At 62.8% G+C, this 25,473-nt stretch overlaps 1 protein-coding gene across 2 annotated transcripts; it reads right to left on the reverse strand.

Annotated features, from left to right (window-relative positions):
- Positions 1–24,877, reverse strand: PIK3R6 (phosphoinositide-3-kinase regulatory subunit 6). Of its 2 annotated transcripts, XM_063175716.1 has the most exons (20): positions 16,770–16,847; positions 14,708–14,791; positions 13,969–14,060; positions 13,283–13,351; positions 12,717–12,849; positions 11,859–11,928; positions 11,196–11,379; positions 10,318–10,459; positions 9,955–10,041; positions 8,702–9,122; positions 7,563–7,662; positions 7,184–7,300; positions 6,118–6,219; positions 4,197–4,287; positions 3,515–3,585; positions 3,081–3,171; positions 2,622–2,692; positions 1,783–1,895; positions 1,025–1,196; positions 1–542 (listed from the first exon to the last, which is right to left on the reverse strand). In XM_063175716.1, exons 1-19 carry the CDS (start codon positions 16,780–16,782, stop codon positions 1,040–1,042), a joined length of 2,208 nt encoding a protein of 735 aa, XP_063031786.1. In that variant the 5' UTR covers positions 16,783–16,847; the 3' UTR covers positions 1–542; positions 1,025–1,039. The 2 variants fall into 2 exon arrangements, with proteins under 2 accessions (XP_063031786.1, XP_063031787.1); XM_063175717.1 differs by lacking the exons at positions 1–542; positions 1,025–1,196; positions 1,783–1,895; positions 2,622–2,692; positions 3,081–3,171 and adding an exon at positions 24,707–24,877 and having other exon boundaries at positions 3,516–3,633.
- Between the last annotated feature and the right edge of the window lie 596 nt (positions 24,878–25,473).

The following is a 25,473-nucleotide window of genomic DNA, read 5'->3' on the forward strand; positions in this document are numbered from 1 at the left end:
GCAGCTTCAGCTGGGGTTTGTCTTAATTTCTTTCAATTGGCACTAAAAGGATTGCACCCTCCGGTGCAAGTCATCCGTGACACCTATACAAATAATTTATCATCCATCTACATAAATTACAGCTGTACAGAACAAACTGGGCTCCAGCCCACACCCCAGCCCAGCTCCAAGCCTTTTGGCTTTCTGAGTCTTTTCTCTGTGTGTGCAAACCCCCCAGGGAAGCCCTGAGGAGGCAGAGGAGTGCAGAGGGGTTGCCCCTTAAAGCCCACACGATCCCAAAACCAGCAGCTGCTCGTGCAGAGGTTTCCTGAGGTGCCCGAGAGCTCCTGCTGCTCCTCAGCTTCCATCGAGGCACAATGTTTGATGCCCCAGTCTGGCACAGAGCTTGTGAGGTGAAAACCTGAGCCCTGCTGGGCTGTGAGACATCTCCAAAGGGAACATTGCTGCTGCCAGCTGCCCTGGGCTCCCCAGGACAGGCAACACCACCTCCCACGGATCTGCCTTGTTCTTCCTGAATGGAGAGCTCCGAGCTTTTCCCTGACCTATGCAAAAGGTGAAAGCTCAGTCCTGTGGCATGGCTGTGCCCTTGGCATGGTCACATGTCACAGGGCAGGGTTGTTCCTTTAGCAGGGGCATGGGGCCAGTGTCACACTGTCACAGGGCAGGGTTGTTCCTTTGGCAGGGGCATGGGGCCATTGTCACACTGTCACACTGTCACCAGCAGGGCTGTGCCCTTGGCAGGGGCATGGGGCCAGTGTCACACTGTCACACTGTCACAGGGCATGGCTGTGCCCTTGGCAGGGGCATGGGGCCAGTGTCACACTGTCACACTGTCACCAGCAGGGCTGTGTCCTTGGCAGGGGTTGTCAGCAATTGTCACACATGTCACAGGGCAGGGCTGTGCCCTCCGAGCCCATTCACGTCTGCTTTCCCCACCATTGCCATGTAAAGTCCCCCCTGGTGGCTTTCAGAGTTTCCTCTCCCCGTGTGCTCTGTGCTGGCCCCACATCGTAACCCGCAGCACCTTTTCCTGTCCCCTTCAGGGGATGACTCCTGCGAAAGTGTTGATGGGCAGCAGCAGAGACTTGGGCAGGTATTTCACCAGCCCCACGTCCTCTGTTTCCTCAGGGCTGCATTTCGTGGTCCTCGTCTTCTGCAGGCAGTAGCTGGGCTCGAGGCAGGGAGACACCTCCAGGCTGGAAGGGCACAGAGCACATGTCCTGTGATGGGACCTGTGAGCAAAGCCCAGCTCTGCCCCTGCAGCCACAGCTGCATTTGTGCTCTCTGCAGCTGGGGCTGACTGCAGAGATGGGCTGCTGGGTGTCAGTGTCTGACACACCCCGAGCTCCTGAGCTCGGTGAGACTCAGGCATTCACAGTTTGTGTTGGCTGGGCCCTGAACCCTGAGCACAGCCCTTGTCCCTGCAGCTCCCCAGGCACCCCAGCCCCGGCCATGGCCACAGGGCTGGGTGCTCTCCCCCCCTGCCCCTGCTGGAGAGCCCGGGGGATGCAGGCGGTGCAGAGAGCATCAACATCCCGATACATTCATAGCTCAGATCTGAGCTCTGCTCGGCCCTGGCGGTGCCTGCTTTTCTCCTGCCTCAACGACAGCACCTTTTGTGTAAAGGACACATTATTCCTCACACCACGTCCCAAAACACAAATGTGGGAGAGCCCCTGTGTCCCTGCTGTCCCTGGAGAAGGAATGGGGCTTTGTCAGGGGTGGGGACCAGGGCTCCCTGACCGAGGGGAGGCAGGAGATGTGCAGAGCCAGGATTCTCACCCAATCACGTCCCTGTAGGTTCTCCTGTTGTCCTTGTCCAGCCGCACAGTGAAGGGTCTCTGCTCTGGGCTCCTGACCTTGATGCTGCGAGTTCTGAACCTGTGTGCCACAGCCTGCATGGGGACAGCAGGGACAGCCTGTGAGGGTGTCCCTGCCCTCCCTCGGCTATGTGCTGGTGTGACAGGGACAGACAATGGCATCGCTCTGGTTTTCTTCTTTAGCCTCAGATGTGACACAGAGAGAATCCTTTGTCTGGATTCGGAACCTGGCACTGACCAGCAGGGATAGCAGTGACCAGCAGGGATAGCAGTGACCGGCAGGGATAGCAGTGACCAGCAGGGATGAGAATGACCAGCAGGGATAGCAGTGACCAGCAGGGATGAGAGTGACCAGCAGGGATGAGAATGACCAGCAGGGATGGCAGTGACCAGCAGGGATAGCAGTGACCAGCAGGAATGAGAGTGACCACCAGGGATGGCAGTGACCGGCAGGGATGGCAGTGACCAGCAGGGATAGCAGTGACCAGCAGGGATGGCAGTGACCAGCAGGGATGGCAGTGACCAGCAGGGATGAGAATGACCGGCAGGGATAGCAGTGACCAGCAGGGATGAGAGTGACCAGCAGGGATGAGAGTGACCAGCAGGGATAGCAGTGACCAGCAGGGATGAGAGTGACCAGCAGGGAGGGCACCCAGGGTGTCTGGAGCTTTGGCTCAAACATCCAGACTTTTCCACAGAAAATAATTGCAGGGTGGCCCCAAAGCCCTCTCCTCCCCACAGGGTTGCCCCTTTCCCTGCTGTTGAGGGGAGTCTGGCCCTGAGGATGCCACAGGTACTCACTGAGAACGAGCGTCCTGCCAAGTTGCTGGTCCTGATGATTTCAGTGATGGTCACAGTGAGGCAGCCCTGGCCTGGGACAGAAGCAGAGGTTGGGCTGGGGCCAGGGCACGGCCTCAGCTCAGCTCTGGGGGCCCTGCCCCACATTTGGGTGCACTATGGACACACAGGACTGCAGCAGACTCCAAGGACATGGGAATTGTGTGGGATCGTGCTCGGGGTGGAAAGCTGGCCCAGTGCTAAGGGGCAGCTGGAAGAGGAAGACTGGAGCAGAGGGAAGATGCTGGAATCCTGTCTGAGCCTCAGACACGTCATTCCTGAGAAAACCCCAACCAGACCGTGGGGACAGCAACATTCCTGTCACCGGTTCCACCCCAGAGCCCAGACACAGCTGGCACCAAGGGCCGTGGGCAGATTCACTGCCCTGAGCACCAGGAACCCCAGGAAGGAGGAAGAGCCCACCTGCAGCCTCCTCTGCAGGGAGGGCTTTCATCAGCAGGCCCGTGGAGCGCAGGGACAGCGCCAGCTCCTTCCGCCGCTCACTGAGCACGACCTGCGGGCAAGGGGAGAGCCCTGGCAGTGCCCTGGCAATGTCCTGGCAGCGCCCTGGTAATGCTCTGGCAGTGCCCTGGCAATCAGTGCCCTGGCAATCAATGCCCTGGCAGTGCCCTGGCAATCAGTGCCCTGGCAATCAATGCCCTGGCAATCAATGCCCTGGCAGTGCCCTGGCAGGGCTGGGCACAGCCTGTCACAAGCACAGGGGAGCTCACAGGTCCAGCACAGCCCCCTGTCCTTGCCTGGACAGCAGTTCCAGCGGAAGGAGGGAGGGTCAGTGCCCTTTTAGGAGATGTGTGCCCTGCTGGAGCAGAGATTGGGGGTGCAGGGGCCCCACTCACCCTCCTGCAGGTCACTGTGAGGTCCATGCCAGGCCCATCCAGGGTGCTTTTCCTCTTGGTCGTGCTCAGCTCTGCCAGGAGGGAACCAGGTGGGGTTGGATCTCCCTCCTCTCACCTGTCTGTGCTCAGCAGAGAGGGATCCCCATTGGGCTGAGCCCCCCAGTGTCCCACCATGGCCTCCTGTCACACTCTGTCCCTTCTGTCCCTGTCTTGGCAGCTGGGGCTCTGTGCCAGTGGGACAGGCTCACTGCAGGCTCCGTGCCAGCCTCAGTGACAAACATCCCCTGGATTGGGCACCAGAGTGCACTGACAGAGAGGCTGGATGGCACTGCTGGAACTCAGTGTGGCACTGCTGGCACAGCCTCCAAGCACTCCTGCTCCATCCCTGGCAGCTGGAGGAGCCGAGTTTCTAACAGGAAAACATCTGGCTGTGAATCCCGGCTTGTTTCCTCAACTAAATCAGGGCTCAGGTCCAGCTCCTGAGTGCCCTGGAGCCGACCAGAGGCTCAGACTGCAAACCCTGGCTGGGCCAGGAGCCAGCGGCCACCAGGGCTCTCATCAGCCTGATCTCCTGGTGGAGGTGCTCAGGGAGGCCTGGCCAGGAACAAGGCCTGGAGCTCTGCAGGCTGAGGGGGCCCTGGGCATGACAGGAGCCCTGTCCGGGCTGGTGGGACACACACACCTCTGTGGGAGGGGCCGTCCTGCACCTGGGTCAGCAGCTCCGTCAGGAACACGTCCTCAGCTGGCTCCTGGGCTGGGTCCTGGAACAGCACCTGGAAGAGAGGGACAGCCCTGAGAGACACACTCCTAGGAGGAACATCCCTGAGAGGAACAGCCCTGAGAGACACAGCCCTGAGAGGAACATCCCTGACAGGAACAGCCCTGAGAGGAATCACCCTGAAAGGAACAGCCCTGAGAGACACAGCCCTGAGAGGAACAGCCCTGAGAGGAACAGCCCTGAGAGACACAGCCCTGAGAGGAACAGCCCTGAGAGGAATAACCCTGAAAGGAACAGCCCTGAGAGACACAGCCCTGAGAGGAACATCCCTGAGAGGAACAGCCCTGAGAGACACAGCCCTGAGAGGAACATCCCTGACAGGAACAGCCCTGAGAGGAATCACCCTGAAAGGAACAGCCCTGAGAGACACAGCCCTGAGAGACACAGCCCTGAGAGGAACAGCCCTGACAGGAACAGCCCTGAGAGACACATCCCTGACAGGAACATCCCTGAGAGGAACAGCCCTGAGAGACACAGCCCTGAGAGGAACAGCCCTGAGAGGAACAGCCCTGAGAGACACAGCCCTGAGAGGAACATCCCTGACAGGAACAGCCCTGAGAGACACAGCCCTGACAGGAACAGCCCTGACAGGAACAGCCCTGAGAGACACAGCCCTGAGAGACACAGCCCTGAGAGACACAGCCCTGACAGGAACAGCCCTGGTGACATCTCCTCTGTCACCCTGAGGTGTCACACGAGGCTTGTACCCTGGACAGCCCCTCCAGAGCAGCCCCGGGGGGCTGGGAGCTGGCCATGGCGCTCAGGGTCCCTGTGGGGTGAGGAGCTGCCCTGGCTCTGTTTCCTCAGCTCCAGGAGGGTGGGGAGCCTTGCCAGAGCCACGGGCAGTGTCCCCTGCCACTGGATGTCACTGTGCCCTCGGAGCTGAGTCACTGCCATTGCCCAGGCCAGGCTGAGCCGCTGCTGAGCTTCAGGGGACGCTGCTCCTCTCTGACCCAAGCTCAGTGCCAGCTCACCCAAACCCTGGGGATTATTTCCCTTTCACGGGCCTGAACTGGGCAGGATGTGCAGAGCAGGTCCTGGAGATCCCGTCCCTAATAGGTGCCAGGGTGAGCAGATAAAAGGAGCTCTGTGCCTGAGCTTTGGAGGGGCTGCCAGAGGAGTAGGGAGGGAAGGGTTAATATTGTATGCTCAAATTTAGCACTTTGCTCTCCTATCAAATGCCAGCCCTTGCTCTGATAGCACCTCAGAGCAAAGCTGGCAGGAAATCCATCAAAGGGTGCTGCAGGAAGCGCTGCAAAGCCCCTGCAGGTACAGGGGGTGCTGGCACAGCAGAGCCCTGCTCCCTGCCAGCACTCAGAGCAGCAGGAACAGGGCTCCTGAGCACCCCGAGCCCTGGGGGGCATTTCAAGGCTCCCTGTGCTGGGCTGAGATCCCCAAATGGCCCTGCCAGGGGCACTGGCTCAGCTGAGCTCCAGGGTCAGGGGCTGGGGAATGGGGATCAGGATCAGCTGAGCTGAGCTCCAGGGTCAGGGGCTGGGGAATGGGGATCAGACTGGGATCTGGGATCTGCTCAGCTGAGCTCCAGGGTCATGGGCTGGGGAATGGGGATCAGGATCAGCTGAGCTGAGCTCCAGGTTCACGGGCTGGGGAATGGGGATCAGACTGGGATCAGCTGGGATGAGCTCCAGGGTCAGGGGCTGGGGAATGGGGATCAGGCTGGGATGTGCTCAGCTGAGCTCCAGGATCACGGGCTGGGGAATGGGGACCCAGGCGGGATCTGCTGGCAGCCCCCTCTGGCTCTGCCCAGCTCTGCCAGCCCCTGCAGGGCTGCTGGAGGCCAGGCTGTGCCAGCTGTGCCACCCACCTTGACAGAGTGCACCTGGAAGCAGACGGGCTGCGTGCCCATGCGGGCGTAGTAGGCGATGACGTCGGTGAGGAACGGGTCGGTCACCAGGGCCCTGCTGGGCTGGGGGACAAACCACAGGCTGGCTCAGCCCTGCCACTTCTCAGAAACCCTGCCATGAGGCCTCACACCCTCCTGGGCACCGAGGGAGGGATGAGCTGTCCTCTGGCCCTGCCACTCACAGCGAGTGCGAGCTGCTCCCCCCTGGCAGCCCTTTCTACGTGGGCTGGCAGAGGTGGCTCAAACTGCCGGGAAATGACAGCTGGGGGGATTTCAGCACAAGGTTTCTTTCTTGAAATCTGCCATTTCCTGTCCCCTGATCAAAAAACCCCACCACAGCAAATGGCTTTTGTGGGCTGGGGCAGTGTCAGACACGGGCACCTCCTGGGGAGGGTTTGGAGGGGAAATCTCTGCCTGGGGTGGAGAGCCCTGCAGGGCCTGGAGAGGGTCTGGAAGGGAAATCTCTCTGGGGTGGAGAGCCCTGCAGGGCCTGGGGAGGGTCTGGAGAGGAAATCTCTCTGGGGTGGAGAGCCCTGCAGGGCCTGGGGAAGGTCTGGAGAGGAAATCTCTCTGGGGTGGAGAGCCCTGCAGGGCCTGGGGAGGGTCTGCAAGGGAAATCTCTGCCTGGGGTGGAGAGCCCTGCAGGGCCTGGGGAGGGTCTGGAAGGGAAATCTCTCTGGGGATGGAGAGCTCTGCAGGGCCTGGGGAGGGTTTGGAAGGGAAATCTCTCTGGGGATGGAGAGCTCTGCAGGGCCTGGGGAGGGTTTGGAAAATGTCTGGGGATGGAAAGCCCTGCAGGGCCTGGAGAGGGTTTGCAAATTTAATCTCCTTGGGGATGGAGAGTCCTGCAGGGCACAGAGCCCTCCTCAGGGTTTGCAGGACTAATCTCCCTGGGGATGGAGGGCCCTGCAGGGCCTGGGGAGGTTTTGCAGGGTTAATCTCTCTGGGGAGGGAGAGCCCTGCAGGGCACAGAGCCCTCCCCAGGGGCTGCAGGTGTTTTCAGGACGTGGCAAGGTTTTCCTCCTACCATGGTGGCCAGCTTGGGGATCATGTGGCCCAGGGTGTTGATGTTGCTCTCGTACCAGGGGTCAGCCCTGCCCAGGTACCCGGCCACCTCACACAGCTCCTCAGGGTCAGCGTGTTCCTGCGGGGAAATGCAGCTCACAGCCACAGCTCACAGCCACAGCTCACAGCCACAGCTCACAGCCACAGCCTGGCACCCCGGACAGACAGGAATTCCCGATCCCACCCCCGGACAGGCAGGAATTCCCGATCCCTGCTTTCCCCACCCCTGGACACGCAGGAATTCCCGATCCCTGCTCTCCCCATCCCGGACAGACAGGAATTCCCGATCCCACCCCCGGACAGACAGGAATTCCCGATCCCTGCTCTCCCCCTGCACTCACAGCAGCCGCCGAGGGCTGGGGCTGCCCCGGCACCACGGGGATGTGGTAGAACTGCAGGTCCAGCCGGGGCGTCAGGAACACTCGGCGGGCTTCCCGCTTCCTGAAACGCGAACGGAGATGTCCCGAGGGCAGGGGCACAAGGTGGCACCTGGGCACGGCTGGGCAGTGCCAGGACATGGCGGCTGCTCTGCCACCTGCGCCCCTCGCTGCCTCCTTCCCCGGGATGTGCCCTGGGCTCCCAGATCAAGCAGGGGGAGGTGATGGGGAAGAGTTTTTATCAGGGCCTGGTGTCCCTGTGCACCCAGCTCTGCTCCCAGGCTGCCCACATTGTCACCCACCCCAGCTGAGGACAGCCAGCTGGGAAACAGCTTCTCTGTGGGATTTTTCCCTTTGGCACAGGAAAACACCTTGCCTCGTTTGTTTCTCGTTTAACCCAGCCCCGGACAGAGGGGAGGACACGCTGTGCGCATCACCTGGGCCCCGAGAGCCGCCAGGGACAGCCGGGTGCGTTTGGGAGCTGCATACGGGATCCGAGCCCGCCCCGGGCACCGCCGAGCCCAAGCCCCAGCCCCAGCCCCAGCCCCAGCCTGCCCCCAGCCCCCCGGCTGCTCCCACAGCCCCAGCCCCAGCCCCAGCCCCAGCTCGCCCCCAGCCCCAGCTCGCCCCCAGCCCCCCGGCTGCTCCCACAGCCCCAGCCCCATCCCACAGCCCCAGCCCCAGCCCCAGCCCCCCGGCTGCTCCCACAGCCCCAGCCCCAGCCTGCCCCCAGCCCCAGCCCCAGCCCCAGCCCCAGCTTGCCCCCAGCCCCCCGGCTGCTCCCACAGCCCCAGCCCCAGCCCCAGCCCCAGCCCCAGCCCCAGCCTGCCCCCAGCCCCCCGGCTGCTCCCACAGCCCCAGCCCCAGCCCCAGCCTGCCCCCAGCCCCAGCCCCAGCTCGCCCCCAGCCCCAGCCCCAGCCCCAGCCCCAGCCTGCCCCCAGCCCCAGCCTGCCCCCAGCCCCAGCCCCAGCCCCAGCCCGCCCCCAGCCCCCGGCTGCTCCCTCAGCCCCAGCCCCAGCCCCAGCCCCAGCCGGCCCCCAGCCCCCGGCTGCTCCCACAGCCCCAGCCCCGCTGCGCTGCCGTCCCCCCGAGCCCGCAGCACCTGAGCGAGTGGAAGGCTCGTGCCAGGCGGCCCAGGACGCGGTCGTCGCCCAGCAGCACCACGCGGGCGGTGTGCGGCCTCTGCAGCGGGGCCGCGGGCTCGGGGGGCGCCCCCGCCCTCCCGGGGCCCTTCCCGGGGCCCTTCCCGCCGCCGGCCTGCAGCAGGGCCGCGCTGTCCAGCGGGGACGGCTTCTTCTTGATGCCGCCCTTCCTGTGCAGCCGGGAGCGCTCGCACGGCTCCTCCGGCGCGGGCAGGTCCCGCTCGATGCCGCTGTCCGTGGACAGCACCGAGAAGCGGCTCTGGCCGCAGCAGCCGCAGCCCGGCAGCGGGTCCGGCATCTCCAGGGCCTCCAGCTCCTGCCCCGGGCACTCGGGCTCGCAGCTCTGCGACAGCGGCCGCAGGAACAGCACCAGCTCCTTCCCTGCGGGCACGGGGAGCCTGAGCGGGCACGGGGGCACAGAGGGGCACAGGGGAGCCCAGGGGGGCACGGGGGGGCACAGCGTCCCTCCCCTCAGGGAACTTGCAGAGCTGAGAGCTACGAAGGCAGCCAGGCCTCAGCCCCACCTCCCATTGAGAGAGCTCGGTGCTGCTCCAGCCCCAGAACCCCAGACTGGTTCGGGTTGGGGAGGACCTTGGGGATCATCCTCATTCCCAGCCTTGCCATGACAGGGACCCCTTCCACCAGAGCAGGCTGCTCACAGCTCCATCCAGCCTGGCCTTGGGCACTGCGGGGGCACCCACAGGTGCTCTGGGCACTGCCTGGGGCACCCAGAGATGCTATGGGCGCTGCCAGGGGCACCCAGAGGTGCTCTGGGCACTGCCAGGGGCACCCACAGGTGCTCTGGGCACTGCCTGGGGCACCCACAGGTGCTCTGGGCACTGCCGGGGCACCCACAGCTGCTCTGGGAACTGCCAGGGGCACCCACAGGTACCCTGGGCACTGCCAAGGGCACCCTCAGGTACTCTGGGCACTGCTGGGGCACCCAGAGGTGCTATGGGCACTGCCAGGGACACTCACAGGTGCTCTGGGAACTGCCAGGGGCACCCACTGGTGCTCTTGGCACCTCCTGTAGCAGCCCCAGCTCCTTCCCCCTCCTCACCCAGAAGGAGGCCTGGCACAGGCAGACCCATCTCCACGAGCCTGGCCCTGGGACAGTGGTGCCCAAACTCCCTGCCCAAGGGTCAGGGCTCAGTGACCCCTCTGGGACAGGACCCCCAGGCTCAGACCCCCCCAGCACCCCCGGGGCACTCACAGAGCTGCTCATCCTCAGTCCACAGGTGGAAGCTGATGTTGGGGCTGGGCAGAGGGGTGCCCTGCAGCCCTTCCTGGGGATTGTTCCCTGGGAAAACAAGGATGCTTGGGGCATTTCCCCACACAGGAGCACGAGCCCCAGTGCTGAGCGCTGGCTGGGGCAGCCCTGGGGCTCTCCCAGCCCAGAGCTCCTGGGGTGAGGCCAGATGTGAGGCTGGGGGGCCCTGCTCTCACAGAGCCATCACTGAGCGTCTGCAGCAATGCTGGGAGGGAGAAATGGAAACTGGGCCACGGGCAGGAGTGACACAGGGACACAGGGGACACCAGGGCTCCCTGTCCCCTGGGAATGTCTGCCTGGGCTCACCTGCAGGAGAGGAGCCCATAAGGCTGTGGTAGATCCTCTCCAGCCGCGCCGTGTGCTGGCCCCGCTCTGAGCCCCCCTGGCTGCCCTCCACGGCCAACACCACCTGCTGGAACCAGTGCTCCAGGTCCCCCGGGGACAGGGCCTGTGGGGACAGGGGCTGTGAGCACCTGGAAACGGGAACGGTCCTCGGCAGGACAGCGGGAGGGGCGGGGAGAGCAAAGGGGTCCTGCAGAGAGTGATTCCTGCAGGGAGAGCAAACGGGTCCTGCAGGAGAACAAACGGGTCCTGCAGAGAGTGATCCCTGCAGGGAGAGCAAGTCCTGCAGAAAGTGATTCTTGGGGACACCAATGTCCTCCTGTCCCCAGCAGAGACGCTGGCTGTGCTGGCTGCTCACAGCTCCTTCGGGAGCAGCTTTGCAGCTGAAAGGCACCTGGGGCATCCTCAGCAGTGCTGGCACTTGGGGGGACCCTCGGGACATGGGGACAGCAGGCACACGAAGGTGACCTTGGAGGGGAAATTGCTGAGAGCCCCTGCAGTTTCTGAGGCAGACTTTGGTGCCACTGCAGCCCCACAGCTCCTTCCAGGAGGGTTTGGAGAAAACTGACTGAAACCTTTCCCCTGAGAGGTTCCTGCAGTGCCCAGGACTCCCAGAGGAGCTGACAGAGGCTCTGACTCAGCTTTGCTGGGCAAAACCAGCACTGAGACTGAAGGTTCCACCTCTGGCTCTGCTGCTTTCCATCCGAAGGGTGTCTGAGCTCAGCTCTGGGGCTGCCACCAGCACTGGGGAGCTGGGGGTTTCTCCGCTTGCCAAAACGCCTTTTGCATCTCCAGGGTGTGCAGAGCAGGAGCAGGGAGCAGGGGAGGAGCTGCTGCAGTACCTGGAGGCGGGCCCGGAGGCCGGAGGTGTCGCAGGCGTCCCCCAGGGCCGCCTGCAGGGCGTGGGTGACCACGCAGCTCATGGAGCCCCGCGGGCTCTGCGACACCTGGGCAGCCTCGGTGTCCATGGCCAGAGCCCCGCAGATGGCTTCGGGCAGCAGCTCGGGGTCAGCAAAGATGAAAATCCTGCGCGGGAAAGGGCGAGATGCAGCCTCACACCAGAGACCCCAGGCTGGCAGGAGCAGCTCCCATCTCCCATCTCACTTCTTCCATTGTTGCTGTTCCCCTTCTCCACCCTGTGTGCCCCCCGAGGGCAGCTCCCTGCCTCCCAGAATAATCGGGACACAGCAGAATGTGTCCCCCTGATGCAACCCCAGTGTCCCCAAGGCCACGAGGCTCAGCCCCAGGCTGTCTGCTCCAACCAGGAGCGCTGGGAAAGGACGGGGCTCCCTGAGAGACCCCGAAATGACAGCACAGCCCGCCCCAGGGCTGCACTCCCCTCTCATCAGGGGCAGCACTCAGAGCCCACCCCAGGGCTGCACTCACCTCTCCTGGCAGGGCAAGGGGCACAGCCCACCCAGGGCAGCACTCACAGCCCACTCCAGGGCAGCGCTCAGAGCCCTCCCCAGGGCTGCACTCAGAGCCCTCCCCAGGGCTGCACTCACCTCTCCTGGCAGGGGAAGGCGGCGCTGTGCAGGCTCTGCTCGGAGATGACCATCCTTTGGTACAGGGTCCCTGCGAAGCACAGAGACACCCGGTAGGAGCAGCACAGCCCTGGGGCAGCCAGCCCGGGCCGCTCCCGGCTCCGCAGCCTGAGGAGGCTCTGCCAAGGCGGGGAACACCCGCTGAGCTCAGCTCGAACAGCCAAGAGCTGGGCCAGAGCTAAAAACAGCCCGGGACAAAGATAGCCCAGGCTCCCGAAAAAGAAACCCCCGTGTGTTCCGGGTGATTTCCTGTGTTTCCCTTCCTTTGTTTGGGGACATGTGAGGAGCACCACGGGACTCTGAATCAGGAGAGAGGCCCTGCCCTGCCCTGCCCCGGCTGAGGCTCCATCCCTGGCCTGGCTCAGGGACAATCCCCCCGGGACCCCCGTGCTGCCCCAGGGGAGCCCTGCTGGAGATGCCTCCTGTGCACCCTGAGCCACCCCTGCACCCAAGCTCAGGGGACACAAAGGTGCCCCTTGGAGCCAAAGCAGCGCTGGGGAGGAGAGCTGGGGCTGCTGTGGGGGGCTGAGGCTCCCCAGAATGGCACCAAAACTCCCCAGCAGGTTTCCCCTGTTTCCCTTCCCCCTCACAGGGTGTCTGCACCCTGCTCTGCTCTAAAGGATTGTTTGAAAGGCTCCTATTAAAGAAAACCTGAACTGGAGGAGCTTTAATGAGAACAGAGCAAAAGAACACAGAGAAAAAAGAAACCAGGTGTCCTTGGGCTTGTTTTCTGCACGAGGCTTTTCCCTGCAGCCCCAGTGACACCTCAGTGCCCACGGGGCTGCTTTAGAGCTGATCAGCCCTGCCAGCCCCCCTTACCTGGGGCTGCCCTCTCCAGCTGCAGCCTGCTGGCATAGTCCAGCCCGATGGTGCAGAAGGGCTTGGGCAGGGTCAGCAGCCTCTTGCAGAAGTCATAAACCCTGGCACAGAGCTCGTCAGGGATGCAGGGAGCCTGCAGGGGAACAGGGAGGTGACAGGGAGGTGACAGGGAGGCGACAGGCAGTGACCCCTGAATCTGCCCCAGTACAGCCCCTGCGCTGGCAGGGCACCAAACTCACTGCACCAAATTCACTGTGGATTTAAATGCAAAACGTGGGGCAGAATCAGGCCCTGCAGGGGTTTGGGAGCCTCCAGCAATGCCCACTGGAGCCTGGGCACACATTTGCTTTGCCAGGTTGTGGCTTCCTGCAGACACTGAAAGGCAGAGCCTGGCACTCGGTGTGCCACAGGGACATGGGAGTGCCCTCCCTGTGCCACAGGGGCACGGGAGATGCCCAGCTGAGCCCGCCCGGGGCCATCCCGGGGCTCTGCTGGCTCTGAGTGGCTCCAGGTGGCCTCTCCTGTGCCCTGCTGTCCCCGGGTGCTGCCCCAGGCTGTCCCCTCACCTGGATCAAGGTGTACATCAGCGTGTGCAGCAGGGGGACGATGTAGTGCCGCAGGTCCCCTCGCTCTGCCTGTGGGAGCAGAGGCAGCGCGGGCACAGTCAGCTCACTGCGCTGGGCAGGGCAGCCCCAGAGCCCCAGCGTGGGCCAGGCTCTGGGGTGGCACTGTCCCCTCCTGGGGTGGCACTGTCTTCTCTCTGAGGTGGCACTATCCCCTCTCTGGGGTGGCACCGTCCCCTCCTGGTGTGGCACTGTCCCCTCCTGGGGTGGCACTGTTCCCTCCCCGGGGTGGCACTGTCCCCTCTCTGAGGTGGCACTGTCCCCTCCTGGGGTGCCACTGTCCCCTCTCTGAGGTGGAACTGTCCCCTCTCTGAGGTGGCACTGTCCCCTCTCTGGGGTGGCACTGTCCCCTCCTGGTGTGGCACTGTCCCCTCTCTGAGGTGGCATTGTCCCCTCCCTGGGTTGGCACTGTCCCCTCCCTGGGTTGGCACTGTCCCCTCCTGGGGTGGCACTGTCCCCTCCCCGGGGTGGCACTGTCCCCTCCTGGTGTGGCACTGTCCCCTCTCTGAGGTGGCATTGTCCCCTCCCTGGGTTGGCACTGTCCCCTCCCTGGGTTGGCACTGTCCCCTCCTGGTGTGGCACTTTCCCCTCTCTGAGGTGGCACTGTCCCCTCCTGGGGTGGCACTCACCCTCTCCAGCTCCTTCACCAGGATGCTGACCAGGACACCGCTGGTTCTGGGGTTCTGGTCCATTCTCTTGTGCAGGGTCCAGCGCAGCATTCCTGGGGGGGACAGACGGGGTGGGACTGCAAGGGTGACGGTCCCACAGGGTGACACGGGCTGGGCAGGGTGACGGTCCCACAGGGTGACACGGGGTGGGCAGGGGTGACAGACACAGGGTGACACGGGCTGGGCAGGGTGACGGTCACACAGGGTGACACGGGGTGACAGACGCTGCTGGGGCACGGATGCAGCTGATGAAGGATTGGCCCCTCCCGCAGAGGGCTCGGCAGGGCGGGGGAGCGGAGTCAGTCCCCAGGACCCCGCGGGCAGCGGGAGGAGCGGGGCCGGGACAGGAGGGGCTGGGGCAGGAGGGGCTCGGGCAGGCGGGGCCGGGGCAGGAGCGGGGCCGGGACAGGAGCGGGGCTGGGGCAGGAGCGGGGCTGGGGCAGGAGCGGGGCTGGGGCAGGAGGGGCCGGGGCAGGAGCGGGGCCGGGACAGGAGCGGGGCCGGGGCAGGAGCGGGGCTGGGGCAGGAGGGGCTCGGGCAGGAGGGGCTCGGGCAGGCGGGGCTGGGGCAGGAGGGGCTGGGGCAGGAGCGGGGCCGGGGCAGGAGGGGCCGGGGCAGGAGGGGCTGGGGCAGGAGGGGCTCGGGCAGGCGGGGCTGGGGCAGGCGGTGCCCGCTGTGCCCGGGCAGGGGCAGTGCTCACCTCGGTCGCTCTGGCAGGACGGGTGGTGCCCGTCCAGCTCCCGCAGCAGCGCCCGCACCCGCCGCAGGATGTCCGACTCCAGCTCTGCAGGCAACAGCGACACCTGAGCAGGGACAGCAGCCCCGGGGTGGGGACAGCCCAGACAGAGCCCGCACAGAGCCCGCACAGAGCCCGGACAGAGCCCGGACAGAGCCCTCCCCACGGCATCAGAGCCCTCCGAGCCCTCAGAGCTGGGATGGAAACTGCAGAGCTGTCCCTAGGGTTGCTGGAACGGGTCGGGAGGTGCCACAGAGTGCCACAGAGTGCCACAGAGTGACCCAGAGTGCCACAGAGTGACAGAGTACTCCAGAAGCGCCCCCCAGCCTGGGAGGTTCTGCCTGCCTGTCTCAGTCCAGCCTGTCTCACCCCCTGCCTTCCAGAGCTTCTCCTGGCAGCCTGCTCCTCTTTACAGGCTTGCAGAGGATAAAAAGCTGAACTTTCTCTTCATTGTATCACCTTAAACGTGATATCACTGCCTGATACATGTGGTTAATGAAATAACTGATTTCTTCATCCCATTCTGTGAGCGAGCACAGGCCCAGCCTGCAGCTCCCAGCTAGGCTGGCTGTGCTGAACTTGATGCCCCAAACTCCTGCAGGCTCTCTGTTAGATCCCTCAGCCATCTTTCCAAGCAGAAAGAGTTCAACATTTGGCCATAATCTCACTTTTGGCTCACAGATAAGTGTGAACTGTTCAGAAATGCCCCTTTGGATGCAGGCTCTGCTGCTTTGGGGCTGTGTTGGGGCACAGCCCCAGGCTCAGGGCCAGCAGTGCCGCCCTGCTGAGGTCGGGTCTGTGTGTGCACAGGGAGCCCCATCCCTGCCACGGCACACAAACACCCCCAGGACTCTGCGTTTGTCTCGTTTAGGAGGTGTCATTGGAGAGATCTCTCAGAAACTGCTCTTTCCTCACCCTTGGTTTCCCCTCAGGGATTTTGGGAAGCTCCCCCATGTCCCTCTCCTGTTTATTGGTTTGGGAATTCCGCCTCAAAGGGCTGTTTGAAATGTGCTGCTCTTTTCCTTTGTGAGTGTTTGTAACCAGGGGAGGCTTTTCCTGAGCTCCGCTCTCAGCCCTGGCCTCTCCTGCTCATCAAAGCAGCCCCAGCGCTGAGGGTCCCTCGTGGGGCACAGCAAAGAGTCCGACCCAGCACAAACAAGAGGCACTTTGATCTAAAAACAGCAAAAAATAAACCCAGCAACAAAGGGCAGGGGCTTGGAAATGGAATAGAACCTTTCAGCATTGACATCCTGACCCTGAGAGATCAACAGCACCTCTGAAATAGCGTGAAAATGAAACATGGGGGAATGGACTGGAATACACACACACCAAAAATAGTACTATGAAATAAAAAATAAAATATACTACTATAAAATAAAAAAACCTAAAATATACTACTATAAAATAAAAAACCCTAAAATATACTACTATAAAATTAAATAATAATAATAATAATTTTAAAACCTACTACTATAAAATAAAAAATAAATCATAACAAAATATGTTACTATAAAATACAAAAGAATAATAATAGTAAAATATAATACTATAAAATAAAAATAATAAAATCTACTGCTGTAAACATATATATTATAATAAAATATACTACTATAAAATATAAAATAAAAATCATAATAAAATCTACTGCTATAAAAATATATATATTATAATAAAATATACTACTATAAAATATAAAATAAAAATCATAATAAAATATACCACTATAAAATAAAAAATTATTACAATAAAATAAAATAAAATAAAATAAAATAAAATAAAATAAAATAAAATAAAATAAAATAAAATAAAATAAAATAAAATAAAATATACTACTATAAAATGAACTACTTTAAAACTCAAATGTTTTGTCAGCTGGAGTGCCCCTGCCCTGCTCTGTACTCATTTCCCACCTTCCAGCAGCACCTTGGGCAGCACCCGGCGTTGGAACAGAGGACAGGGGTGTAAGGGGTGGCTGAGGAGGAATTCCCTGGCTCCCCCTCCCCGCCCCGGGCTCAGCATCACCCACCTGAGCTGTCCATGGCCGGGCCGGGCTGCAGCTCCTGGGGCACCAGCGCGGGGCTGCTCAGGGTGCTGGGGCATGGCCCTGCAGGGAACGGCAACAGCGGGCACAGGTGGGTACAGAGCGGCTTCAGGGTGAACCGGGGGAGCACCAAGGGGCCGGGACCCCCTGGGACCCCGTGGAAACCCCTGGGACACCCTGGCACCCCATGGGACCCCGTGGGAGCAGGACAGAGCCCGAGGGGAGCACAGGCGGTGTTTGGGGGAGAATCCCCAGCTCGGGGCTGCTGGCACTGCCAGTCCCGGGGCTGGAGCTGCTGGGTGGGCTCGGAGCCCCCCGGAGCTGAGAGACCCCCGGAGCTGTGAGACCCCCGGGGCTGAGAGACCCCCGGGGCTGTGAGACCCCCGGGGCTGAGAGACCCCCGGGGCTGTGAGACCCCCGGAGCTGTGAGACACCCGGAGCTGAGAGACCCCCGGGACTCGGAGACCCCCGGAGCTGAGAGACCCCCGGAGCTGTGAGACCCCCGGAGCTGTGAGACCCCCGGGGCTGTGAGACCCCCGGGGCTGTGAGACCCCTGGAGCTGTGAGACCCCCGGAGCTCGGAGCACCCCAGAGCTGTGAGATCCCCGGAGCTGAGAGACCCCCGGGGCTGAGAGACCCCCAGGACTCGGAGACCCCCGGAGCTGAGAGACCCTCGGAACTGGGAGACCCCCGGAGCTGAGAGGCCCCCGGAGCTCGGAGCACCACAGAGCTGTGAGACTCCCGGAGCTCGGATACCCCCGGAGCTCAGAGACCCCCGGAGCCCCCCGGAGCTCGGACCCTCACTCCCTCGCTGCCCCGGCTCCTGTGGGCGCTGCCGGAGGAAGCAGCCGCTCGCTGAGTGCGCCCAAGGCGGCGGTGGCTCCCCACATCCGCATCCTCCTGGCGCTGCGGGGGCGGGCGCTGCCGGCCTCCCACAGCTTCCAAATTTAGCCAAGAGCAACGTGAGCCCGAGAAACTCCGCTCCCCGCTTCACCTGCCCGCCCCAAAGGGCTCCTTCTGCTCCCCGGCAGCAGAGAGCAGCTGAGGCTGAACCCTCAGTGCACGGCTTGCTCCCCGTGCTTGGGTGTGCCGGGAAAATCCAACATAAAGAGATCCAACAGGCCCCCAGCAGGCTCAGAACCAGTCACGCTGTCCGGGGGACAGGCAGGAGTTGTGGGAGAGGAGGAGGAGAGGACAGGCACAGAAATAGGCTCTGAGGAGCTCTGGGGTCAGGCAGGGTCCTGCCAGCTCCAGCCACTGCTTCTCCCTGGCCAGCACCAGCACAGGAACTCAAACGAGCAGAAATTGCCCCGTTTCATGGGGATGTTCCTGACCAGCACGGGAACCCAAAGGAGCAGAAATTCCCTCTTTTCCCTGGGAATGTTTCTGAGCAGCACAGGAACACGAACGAGCAGAAATTGCCCTTTTACCTGGGAATGTTTCTGACCAGCACAGGAACACGAACGAGCAGAAATCGCCCTTTTTCATGGGGATGTTTCTGAGCAGCACAGGAATCCAAAGGAGCAGAAATTGCCCCTTTTCCCTGTGAATGTTTCTGACCAGCAAAAGAACCCAAACAGGCAGAAATTCCACTTTTACCTGGGAATATTTCTGACCAGCAAAAGAACCCAAACTAGTAGAAATTCCCCCTTTTCCCTGGATGTTCTCTGCCTGCTGCACTCCCCAGGGTGAGGGCACAGCCCCTCAGCCCTGCTGTGCCCATTGCAGACCCAGCAGGGCAGCAGGGATGATGCCAGCCCACAGGAAGGGCTCTGGGCCCCTGAGCCCCTCTCCAGCCACCCTCTCTGTGTGCCTCAGCCCTCCTGAGAGCATCTCTGACCCCAGGAATAGGAGCTGTCCCCAATTCTGGGCACGGACCCTGCGCTGGTCCCAGCCCCCGCTGGACTCAGCCCCTTTCCCTGGAGCCCCTCCCTGCTCCAGGAAGGCTGGGAAGGTTCCCTGGCCCACACCAGGAGGGCTCTGTGCCCTCTATCCCCTCATTCCCCTCGTCCCCCTCGTCCCCTGCAGCAGGCCCGAGGCAGAGCTCATCCATCCCCGGGTGTTCTGCTGTCTGCCAGCTCAGCAAGACTGGAGCCTTCTCTGCATTCATCCCACTTCTCTGCAGAGCTGCAAATCTCTGCTTCCTCCCTGCAATTCCTAAAATACCCATGGCATCAGCTGGATTTTATTCCTTTTGCAGGGAAAAAAAATGAAAAAGGAAGGGCAAGAAGAAGAAGAGTTGCAATTCTGCTTTCAGGCCTCAATAATCCTGAGATTCATGGGACAAAACCCCCAAATTAACCCAAAGCTGCCTCCCCCAAGAGTTTGGGGCAGTTTTGGGGAACACCTGGCTCTAGTCTTAAAAATGCAGGACTTGGCAGTGAAAATGCAGCTCTCCTTGGACGCTGGCAGATAAATTCATGAGTTAAAGGGAATTGCAGGGTTAAAGGGAACTCTCCTGTTGCAAACTGACCTGGCTGAGCACAAGGTGCTGAGCACCCCACAAAGCCTCCTCAGCCCCAGCAGCCCAGGGTCAGAGCACTTCGTACCAGAGCTCCACCTCAGCCCAGCTAATCCCATTTTGGGAAGCTCTGTCCCATTTTGGGATCCTCCAGCCTCTGCCTCCTCTCACCTCTCCATACTCCCCCTGCTCATCCCACTGAGGCTCCTTCCTCCCAAGCAGGGATCCCATTTACCGGGCCCAGGAGTGCACAAGGAAATTGTCACCTCCTCCAGGGCTGTCCCTTCCCTAATCCTTATGGGCAGGGGGAACACTGAGACACCATCCTGAATGGTGGGGACATCACCCCTGTGCTGGGGACACCACCCTGAATGCTGGGGACACCACCCTGAATGGTGGGGACACCACCCCTGTGCTGGGGACAGCACCCTGAATGCTGGGGACACCACCCTGAATGCTGGGGACACCACCCTGAATGGTGGGGACACCACCCTGAATGCTGGGGACACCACCCCTGTGCTGGGGACAGCACCCTGAATGCTGGGGACACCACCCTGAATGGTGGGGACACCACCCCAGGGCTGGGGACACCCCCAGCTCCCTCTCCCTTCTCTTGGGCTGATCACAAGCACCAAAGGCGCTGTCACCAGGTGGGTTCCAGCAGCTCCAACATCGCCCTGGTGGCCTTTGGGCGTTTCTGGAGGGTCCTGGGCAGCAGCAGGGACAGCCAGCAGGTCACTGTCCCCACGGGGTCATGCTCTGTGTCCTGCAGGGAGGAGGATCTACCCAGCCCTGGGCCCATCCCTGCAGGAGAGCACAGCCCTGTCCCACTAAGGGACATCTCCAGCCATGGCAGGGGCTGGAGCTCAGCCCTGGGGAGCCCTCGGGGTGGGACTGAAACCCCCCTGAGGGATGGGGACCTGTCCCTGCAGGGGAGCCACTCCAGCCCCAGCGTGGTGACTCAGGCTGCCCCCTGGAAATGTGGGCTGGCTCCCAAAAACCTCCTTCTCTGTGTCACCATCAACACTCGGAAATCACTAAACCCCAACCACCCCCGGCCAGGTGAAACACAGAAATAGAGAGGCACAGAAATAGCTGAAGAGAGGCAGAAATAGCTGAAGCCACGGAAGAAAACCCAAACCCTTGGGTGGTGAGAGCTGGGCTGGCAGCAGCGAGGCTGCCCTGGGAAGCTCCAGCACGTCCGGGACCCTGTCCCCTCTCCCGCACACCCCAAATGCCGTACCTGGGGCCGGGCTGGTCCCAGTCGCCCTCCCCGCCCGCCCAGGGCCAGCGCAGCCCCAGCAGGACGCGGAGCACACCCCGAGCTCTGTCCCGTTCTATCTAGCCGCTCCAAAGGCGCCTCCCCACGCCTCCCGCAGCCCGGGTTTAGTTACCAACTCACCGCCCGGGCACGCGGAGCTTTATCCCGGGGCTCTTTGGCAGCGCAGGGACAGGCACTGAGAAAACCGCGCCTCGCACGGGCACAGAGCGGCTCTGACCCTCCCAGCCCATCTCAGCCCTCTCCTCGGCACACCTCAGCGCCTTCCCAATGCACCTCAGCGCCTTCCCGGCACATCCCGGTCCCCTCTCAGCCCACCTCAGCCCACCTCAGCCCTGCCCGCCGCCCCGTTCCCAGCCGGGGGGGGTCGCACCGGCACCATCGGCAGCGGCTCCAGCTCCGGCGCGTCCTGCGGGGGCCGCGGGCAGCGCTCAGCCCGGTCCGCCCGGACCCGCGGGGGCTCGGCGGCGTCACGGCACGGCAGCTGGGCTGGGACAGCCCCGGCCCGCCCCCCGTGCCGCCCTCCCGCGCTCCGGCGGGCGAGGCTGGCCCTGAGAGCGGCGGCACAGCCGGGCCCGGTACCGCCCAGCCCGGGATGGCTCCGGGAACCGACACGGCTGGAACGGGGTGGGGTGGGGTGGGGTGGGGTGGGGTGGGATGGGATGGGATGGGATGGGATGGGATGGGATGGGATGGGATGGGATGGGATGGGATGGGATGGGATGGGATGGGATGGGATGGGGTGGGATGGGATGGGATAATGGGATGGGATGGGATGGGATGGGATGGGATGGGATGGGATGGGATGGGATGGGATGGGATGGGGATGGGATGGGATGGGATGGGATGGGATTGGGATGGGATCAGGAGGGGGATGTGGCAGCTGAAGGGCCGTGTCCCCCAAGCCGCGCTGGGGATCTGACATCGCATCCTCTGAGCTGCACCAAACTGCAGCTGGCAGCTCCTGAACCCTGAGAAATGGCTCCAGCAGCATCCTTGATCCCTTAACTCCTTACATCCCTCACACCCTCAGCCCTGGAGCTGCAGGGGACCCCAGCAGAGGCAGATGTCCCATTTGTCCCCTCCTCTCAAAGCCTGTCTGTGCAGCATGTTCTGAGCTTCTGAGCAAAACTTTGGCTACGAAACCCAAGCCCCATAGAAAGATGCCCTGGCCCCTTCCTGGCCCCCTTGGTCTCGCTGCTGGAGTGGACAGAGCTGCAGGAGCGCTGGCAGTGCCACACTGGGGCACTGGGGCCCAGCCTGAGCCCCTCCTGCTCTCATGGCCAGATTTAACTGCAGCCCTGGCAGGGCCCTGCTCCCACCAGCTCGGAGATGGAAGCAGATGCTCTCCCTCGGGCTCTCACTGCCAAGGAAGAGGATCTGGAGCCCAGACTCGGCTTTCCAGCACCTCCTTGGGGCTCCATTTGCCTGCTGGCTGCTGGGGGAGGCTCAGCCCTGCCAGAGCGTCCTGCCCATGGAAGGGGAAGCACTGCTGGCTCCTGGGGCCAGCTCAGGGATGAAACTGCAGTGCACTGGCCCTGCAGGGAGTGCTCACAGCCCCAGCTCTGCACGGGCCCCCAGCCTTTGCTGGAGCTGTGCAAGTGCAGCAGCTTCCTGGACACCAGCGGCTGTTTGGAGACTTCCTCGCCAACGTCACATTTCATTCTTCCCAAGGAAAGAAAAGAGTTTTCCGGAAACAGCAGCTTTTTAGATTTAGCATCTCTTTCCATCCCCGGAGTCGGCTTTGGAAAAACAACCACAGGGAAAAAATGGGTGCGATCTGAGAGCCACCGCCAGGACTGTGCTCACAAACAGCCCGGCAAGCACCTGAGGGGGAATTAAAGGCAGGGAGAGCTCAGGGTACACATGGCGGCGCACCTGAGAGGGGCCAGGCTGCTTTCCTGGGCTGGGAGGGGCTGCGGGTGGCACAGCTGACCCCAGCCTCCCTCAGAGCCATCCCCTCCTTTGGACAGGGCTGACACCAGCACTGGGACAGTCCTGCCCCGTCACACTCTCTGTGCAGGGTCCCGGTGCCCGGCTCCGTGCAGGGTCACAGCACTGCCCTCTGCATTCCCCAGCCCCGGCTGGCAGCTGCCCTCAGGTGCCACGGTGGGGGTGACCTGGGAGGGCACGGAGGAACGGCCTGGGGTGACAGGAGGAGGGTGCCCAGAGTGAGCCCGGCATGCTGTGCATGGCACCCAGCCCCGTGTGCCCGGCCTGGGGGGGCTCTCCTTGCACCCTGGCGACACAGAGGGATGTGACAGCTGCGGGCAGGGAGGGCACAGAGAAACCCTTAGCAAGGAAGGGATGAGGGTTTAGGGTTGCACCAGGATAACGAGGCCAAAAAGGGGATTTAATTACAGGGCACGGGCACCAACAGCCCCCTCGGCTTTCATTGAGCTCCCCAAAACTCCAGCCTGGCCTGAAGAAGCACAGCACCCCGCTCCTCAATCACACCTGGCTCAGAACAGATCCCGGAGCAGCTCCCTGCCCCTCAATCATCCCCGGCCTCTCAATCGAACCCTGCCCAGCACAGCCCCTGCAGCGCCTCTCTGCTGGCACAGCTCCCGTGGGAAGGAGCAGCGTCCCGAGCAGGCGGCTGCCGCGGGAGCTCCGAGCAGCCCGGGGTGCCGAGGGCGCACTCGGGCGGAGCACAAAGCCCAGACTCGGCTCACGGGCGTTCGCTCGCAGCTCGGCCCGAGCCCGCAGATTTTTGTTTCCTTTCTGGCCGGGGCCGCGCTCTGCGCTCCTTATCGCCGCTGCCATCGCTCTTTATTGCCCTGACACCGCTGCTCGGCCCCCGGGGACAGCGCGGGCGCCGCGCCGAGGCCAGGGCGGCCACGGGACTGCGCACACAGCCGGTGCCAGCGTGGGCATCGCCGTGCCAGCATGGGCATCGCCGTGCCAGCATGGGCATCACCGTGCCGGCATGGGCATCGTCCCCGGGCAGCCGCGCCAACACGGCCAGCACGGCCTCGGGCACGGGCACTCACTCACTCACACACACACACTCACACACACACACTCACACACACACACTCACACACACACACTCACACACACACACACACACACACACACACACACACACACACACACACTCACACACACACTCACACTCACACACACTCACACTCACACACACATACACAGTCACACACACACTCACACTCACACACACACTCACACTCACACACACACTCACACTCACACACACTCACACTCACACACACATACACAGTCACTCACACACACACACTCACACACACACTCACACACACACACTCACACACACACACACACTCACACACACACTCACACACACTCACACACACACACACACACTCACACACACTCACACACTCACACACACTCACACTCACTCACACACACTCACACACACATACACAGTCACACACACACACACACTCACACACACACTCACACTCACACTCACACACACTCACACACACACACTCACACACTCACACTCACACACTCACACACACACTCACACTCACACTCACACACACACTCACACACACACTCACACACACACTCACACTCATTCCCTCACTCACCCAGCCGGGCCGGGCCGTGCGGGGCTGTCCCAGGGCCGGAGCAGCGGCCCCAGCCCAAACCCGCCCGGTGCCCACTCCGGGCCAGGGGCAGCACAGACCCCGCGCTCCTGCCCGGGCCAGGCTCCAGGGCCAGCCCGTGCCCTCAGGATGCCCCCGGCTGGCAGGGCAGCGGGCACCCCTGCTCCTCCAGCGGCGCCGCGGCTCCCTCCCCTCGTCCTTCCCGAGAAAACGAACGGCTCTGCCCCCGCCGTGCCCTCCAGGTTCTGGCAGCCGTGGCATCCAGCGCTTGGTGCCAGTCCCAAGAACCCAGTTCTGGTGCCAGTCCCCAAACATCCAGCGCTGGGTCCCAGTTCCCAGACGAACATCCAGCGCTTGGTGCCAGTCCCAAGCACCCAGCACTCAGTACCAGTCCCAGACATCCAGTGCCGGTGCCAGTCCCCAAACACTCGGTGCTCAGTTCCAATCCCCAAACACCCAGCGCCGGTGCCAGTCCCAGACAGAGCCCTGGGCAGTGCCGGAGCAGCCCCGAGGGCAGCGGGGCACGGCCGAGGCTTGGCCCCAGCGCTCCCCGGGGCACCGCTCCCTCCCTCCGGGGCTCTCACCTTGCTCAGGCCGGGCTCGGGGGGCGCAGGCAGCCGCAGCCCCCCCTCAATCCAGCGTGGAGGGCACAGCGGGGTCCCGCAGGGGACATCGGGATGGGCGCGGGTGGCGGCGGAGGCCCGGCGGCTCCCGGGCTCGGCAGCCGCTTCAAAGCGTGCGGGGCCGGAGGGGAAGCGCGGAGTTATTTCGAGACAACTTCCTCTTCGGCGGAGCGCTGCCGCGGTGACGGAGCCGGCCCCGAGCGCCTCTCGCTGCCCCGGCGCTCCCCGGGCGGGCAGCAGCGAGCGGGGCTCAGCCCTGCCCTGGGCGCGGTCCGCTCGCAGCGCTCGGGCTGCCCCGGGATGAGTGTGAGAGCCTGGCACCGCCCCTGACACCGGCCCGGGCCTGGCACCGCCCCTGACACCGGCCCGGGCCTGGCACAGCCCCCGCTGTGCTGCCAGCCGTGCCAGACGGGGACAGTCCCGGCGCTGCTGCCGCCCAGGGAGGCAGGGGGAGCCTGGATGCCCACAGATCCCAACAAACAGCGTCGCCCCGGGACACCGGCAGTCCCTCCAAGGACTCCCCGTTCCAGGCTCGGTGTTTGTGCCCCTGGCAGCGCCTCCCGCCCGCAGCATCTCCCACATCTGCTTTTGCTCAGAGCCCGCTGCCAGCTCGGGCCGCAGCCTGGGCAGGGCCGGCCCCTCCGGAATGCACTCCTGGAGCAGCCTGACTGCCCAGACCGAGCCTGGAGCGGGTCTGTGCCCGGCACGGTGTCCTTGTCACCGCAATG

Source organism: Melospiza melodia, chromosome 24, assembly GCF_035770615.1.
Source record: "Melospiza melodia melodia isolate bMelMel2 chromosome 24, bMelMel2.pri, whole genome shotgun sequence".
Lineage (NCBI taxonomy): Eukaryota > Metazoa > Chordata > Aves > Passeriformes > Passerellidae > Melospiza > Melospiza melodia.